This window comes from Myotis davidii, unplaced genomic scaffold (genome assembly GCF_000327345.1).
Source record: "Myotis davidii unplaced genomic scaffold, ASM32734v1 scaffold1409, whole genome shotgun sequence".
Classification (NCBI taxonomy): Eukaryota; Metazoa; Chordata; class Mammalia; order Chiroptera; family Vespertilionidae; genus Myotis; species Myotis davidii.
The window spans coordinates 52,672-57,459 of record NW_006299605.1 but is presented as its reverse complement, the minus strand read 5'-3'; the positions used below and the strand labels follow the sequence as shown (position 1 = coordinate 57,459).

The following is a 4,788-nucleotide window of genomic DNA, read 5'->3' as shown; positions in this document are numbered from 1 at the left end:
GTGTCGCCACAACCCCCTGATCTGCCCTGCTTTGTGTGTGCCAGGGGGTGGCACCACACCCTCCCCATCGACCCTGCCTTGAGTGTGACAGGGGGCGGTGCCCCAATCCCCCAATCGGCCCTGCTCTGAGCCCGACCAGGGGCTGCGCCTAGGTATGGGGCCTGCCTCCTGCCACCCGGGAGCAGGTCTAAGCCAGCAGGTCATTATCTCCCAAGGGGTCCCAGACTGCGAGAGCGCACAGGCCGGGCTGAGGGACCTCCCCTCCCCTCGAGTGCACAAATTTTTGTGCACCGGGCCTCTAGTCTATATAATAAAAGCCTAAGCAACTGATAACAGTGGAACTATATAATAAAAGCTTAAGCAACCGTTATGGCGGAATGACCAGAATGACCCATTGCTATGATGTGCACTGACCACCACAGGGAAGACGCTTAACGCAGGAGCTTGCCCATGGTGGTCAGTGTGCTCCCACAGGGGGAGTGCCACTCAGCCAGACGTCAGGCTCACAGCAGCACTAAGGAGCAGCGAGCCAAGTGGTAAGGAGCAGCGAGCAGGTGGACATCCCCTGAGGGGTCCTCAACTGCGAAAGGACACAGGCCAACGTCCTATGAGGGGTCCCGGACTGCAAGCGGATGCAGGCCTGGCTAAGGGACACCACCACCCCATGACCGGATCCCCCCCACCCCACCCGCCCCCTCCTCCAGTGCACAAAATTCGTGCACCGGGCCTCTAGTTTAGAAATAAAAGTGCACTTACCCCTTGTAATAGGAAGAGCATTAGACTATGCATCAATTAGGTCTAATCTGGATTCAACTAAGTCTTTTCTCTGTGACCTTGAACAAATCACTTAACTTTTCTGGACATCTGTTTTGTTTGTTTGGGGTAAAGTAAGTCCTTTTTTGGGAGGTGACATTAGTTAATATAATTATATATGTTTCAAGTATACAACTCTTATGATACATCATCTGTATATTGCATTGTGTTTACCACCCAAAACTGTTTGTTTTATATATATATATTGATTTCAGAGAGGAAGGGAGAGGGATATAGAGATGGAAACATCAAAGATGAGAGAGAACCACTGATTGGCTGCCTCCTGCCCACTTCCCACTGGGGGAGATCGAGCCCGCAACCCAGGCACGTGTCTTGGCTGGAATCCAACTTGGGACCCTTCAGTCCACAGGCCGAGCTCCATCCACTGAGCCAAACCAGCTAGGGCTGTTTTAAAATTCTTAAATGATAAGAACCCAATAGTAAATAAGACAAAATAAGAGGTATCTAGTATATACCCTTAATTTTGAAGAGTGCTACAAAAATAATAGCTTTATGACAAAAAATCATTGAGAATACTGGCTGAATGATACCTTTTAATGTTAAGAGATAAATTGTTTTATGTCTTTAGGTTTCAGGTATTGAATTTGTTTTTGACTTTTTCAGTTCTCTAATAGTGACATTTTTCTATCTGAGATTGCTGTTTCTGGGGAAGTGATATAAAGTAACATGTAATGAGAATATTTCTGGTTTGAGGAATAATTGTGGAATCAAAGTTTTTACTTCCCCTCTTCATTGTTTCACTTGCCATGAAGTCAGAATCAAAAACTATATTTATGTTCCAAGGAATGTAGTTTGTCAAAGGATGTCATGTATAAACTTAAACTCTTATAACTGAACAGGTAAATGTTGAAGGTATTTTATTTGATGGTTATATTCTATGCAAATACTAGAAACATAAAATATGTCTTTATGCTATGCTTCCTTAAACTAATTTTTTTTTAACCAGGGGGAGAGAAGCAAAGAGTAGCAATTGCAAGAGCCATTTTGAAGGACCCTCAAGTTATTCTCTATGATGAAGCCACTTCATCATTAGATTCAATTACTGAAGAGGTAAATGTTAGTGAAAATATAAAACTCTTCAATTATCAATGCTTAAATTTTCTCCTTGGAAATTTTAATAAAATGGCTATATTCTTTTGTATTTTGAGTGAACTTCAATGGGAGGTGCTATAGAGCAAAATACTTAGCCATTTTTTCCTAGATAACAATTGTTGATAGTAAGAATGCCAGACTGCATTGAAAGATCACATTGTTCAGTTCATTTGCAAGTATGCCTTCTTTTGGAACTGTATGATACCTTATGCTCTTACTGCATTGCCCTTGCTTTTTTACAAAGCTGTCAAAATTCTCTAGTCTGCTGGCAAAGGAAGAAGATTTTAGTCTTTCTGCTATTACCATTTAACACTCATTAAAACAAGTCATGTAAATGATTGTGATACAGTATACAGCAGAAAGCCTTTCACTTGTCATGGAGCAACTCACTGAAGTGCAAACAGGCACACACAGCCTGTAGTGCTGGTATCAATTTATATTTATTTCACAACAAGTATTATGAAACTGATGTCATGGTATTATTACCCATCAACTACATTAGACTTCATAACAACATCTTTGTATTAAATACAAAGTCTTAAAAACAATGACAATTTCATGAATAAATTTCTTTAGTCTACATTGAAGATAGCTAGATGTTATTTGTCAGTTGTTTCCTTTCACCCATATTTACTTGAATATATAGTTAAAACCTAGTGTTGAAGGATAGGCCTAATTTCAGTTTTACAGCATATATGACATAATTTTTGCATAAGGGAGTTAAGATCCAGGGCACATTATTTGACTTGTCATGTGCTTAAAACAGTTTAATTTCTAAGTGAATTGTTTAGTATCAGGATTTGTTGCATTTGAAGGGAACCTTAAACAGGACAGACCCCATTCATAAGCAGAGTAAGAATCTATATATATATAAGCCTAAGCGACTGGACAACTGGACAACCAGCCGGTAGCTATGATGCGCACTGACCACCAGGGGGCAGCCACTCAACACAGGCTATGCCCCCTGGTGGTCAGTGCACTCTCACAGCGGGAGTGCCACTCAGCTGATAGATGGGCGCTACACCCCAGGCTCACGGGTAGCAAGCACAGCTGTGGCAGCAGCATGAGCCTCTTCTGCGGACACTCCCCCTGTGCACCTGAGCGGTACCCAGCCCGGAATCTGGCTCCTCCCTAGCCTCCTGCCGCTCCCCGCACTACTTCGTACTGTGCAGGATCAACACGGACAGCAGGCTGGAGCCCTGGCAGGTAAAGCTGGGCTGCAGTGGCACGGAGGTCCACTGATCCCCACTGGCCAGCCAAGGGACCCCACAGGCCATGAGTCTGTTTATAAAAACTTTATACCTAAAAATATTTCCTCCATGTTTATTACAAATTAAGAGTCTCAACAGTCATTATTTGAGCCACGTAGCTTTATCATCTTATGTAGCACAACTCATTAAGAGGTAGCAGAGACACCTCCCCAAGGGAATGAGTTACCAACAGATTTGGTAAATTTTAATGGTCCTTTTTAATAGGTCCATAGAGCACGTCAGAGTAATTTCTTGAGGATTAGGAAGTGGAGTCCCCACAAACATCACAATTTTTCTTAGAATTGGTCCTGCACTTCCTTTTCAGTCTCCAGTAGTAAAATATAAGGTCTTATTTTCCTGGGTAACTATGTGCTCTTGATAATTTTATTTCTTTAATACATACAATGTTTAGAAATATCTGTAGGAAGACATTTGGTATAACCCCATCTCCCACATGCCTATTTCCATTTAGCTAGCTGTATTTAGACCCAGGTTTCCAAATATAGCTCTGTGTGTGTGTGTGTGTGTGTGTGTGTGTGTGTGTGTGTGTATGTGTGTAAAGTATATATATACACTTTACAGGCTATCAAGAAAAATGTGTTCTCCAGAATGCATTAAGTAGTCAGAATTGTTTTAAAAATAAGTTTCCTCAAGTTATACATGCACAGTTTTCTGTGTCCTTTCTGTCCTCTAAGTTTGAAGGAAAAGCAAATGCTCATGTCCGCATTGAGTCTCATATTTTTCTCTTGATCTTTTTTTTTAATTTCTGTGCATCTTACCACTTGAGTCCCTCCTTATTTCATTTTTGCTCTCATTGACCAAATAAACATCATATCTGGCTATGCTCCTAATGTCACTGTATTCATCATTATGGTTGATTTGTTTTTAAGTATAGAAAATAATCCACATTCTCCCAGACTAAAATTTACAGAAATGTTGCTTTTCTTAAAGGTAATTTTTTCCATGATAATGTGGTCATATTTACCTTCCCTTTTTGATTGATTTTCTCCTTAGTTATTATTAGATTAGGTCAAATATTTGGTAGTGGTATAAAGTTTATGTAATATAAAATTAATTGACATTTTATGTTTCTTTAAGGAATGTATGATTATTTTTTAATTTACCTAATAGATAGATCTTTTGTTCCCCTCTTACTCTTTTGTTGCCAAACTTACAGACAATTCTTGGTGCCATGAGAGATGCAGTCAAACACAGAACTTCTATTTTCATTGCACACAGATTATCAACAGTAGTTGATGCAGATGAAATCATAGTCTTGGACAAGGTAAGAGATTTAACTTTAAAATTTAGTATTTGAAGAACATTGGGAATTTTAACAAACACAGGTAAATGAAATCGTTTCTCTAATAGTTTTTATCATGGGAAAAATACTAAAATGGACAACCCACTTTCTCTCTTCTGTGGGAATTAATATAAAAGTGCACTGTCTAAATGTCCTAAACAAATCAAAGTACTACTATTGTGATTGGTGGATTTGAAAATTATAATAGTTTTTCTTTTCTACTTTCTATAAGGACTTCTCCCCACCCCTGGTACATTATCTAACATTATTAAGTTTTTCACCTTTCATTCAGCATTTTCCTTGATTGTC

The 4,788-nt window shown here is 39.8% G+C and overlaps 1 protein-coding gene across 1 annotated transcript in view; it reads left to right on the top strand.

Moving 5' to 3' along the window:
- ABCB7 (ATP binding cassette subfamily B member 7) overlaps positions 1–4,788 on the top strand; it is a 114,541-nt gene that overhangs the window by 101,576 nt on the left and 8,177 nt on the right. Inside the window, exons 12-13 of the mRNA XM_006775415.2 lie at positions 1,781–1,884; positions 4,354–4,461. Of these exons, the coding sequence (XP_006775478.1) occupies positions 1,781–1,884; positions 4,354–4,461 (212 nt within the window). The remainder of the gene's footprint in view (positions 1–1,780; positions 1,885–4,353; positions 4,462–4,788) is intronic.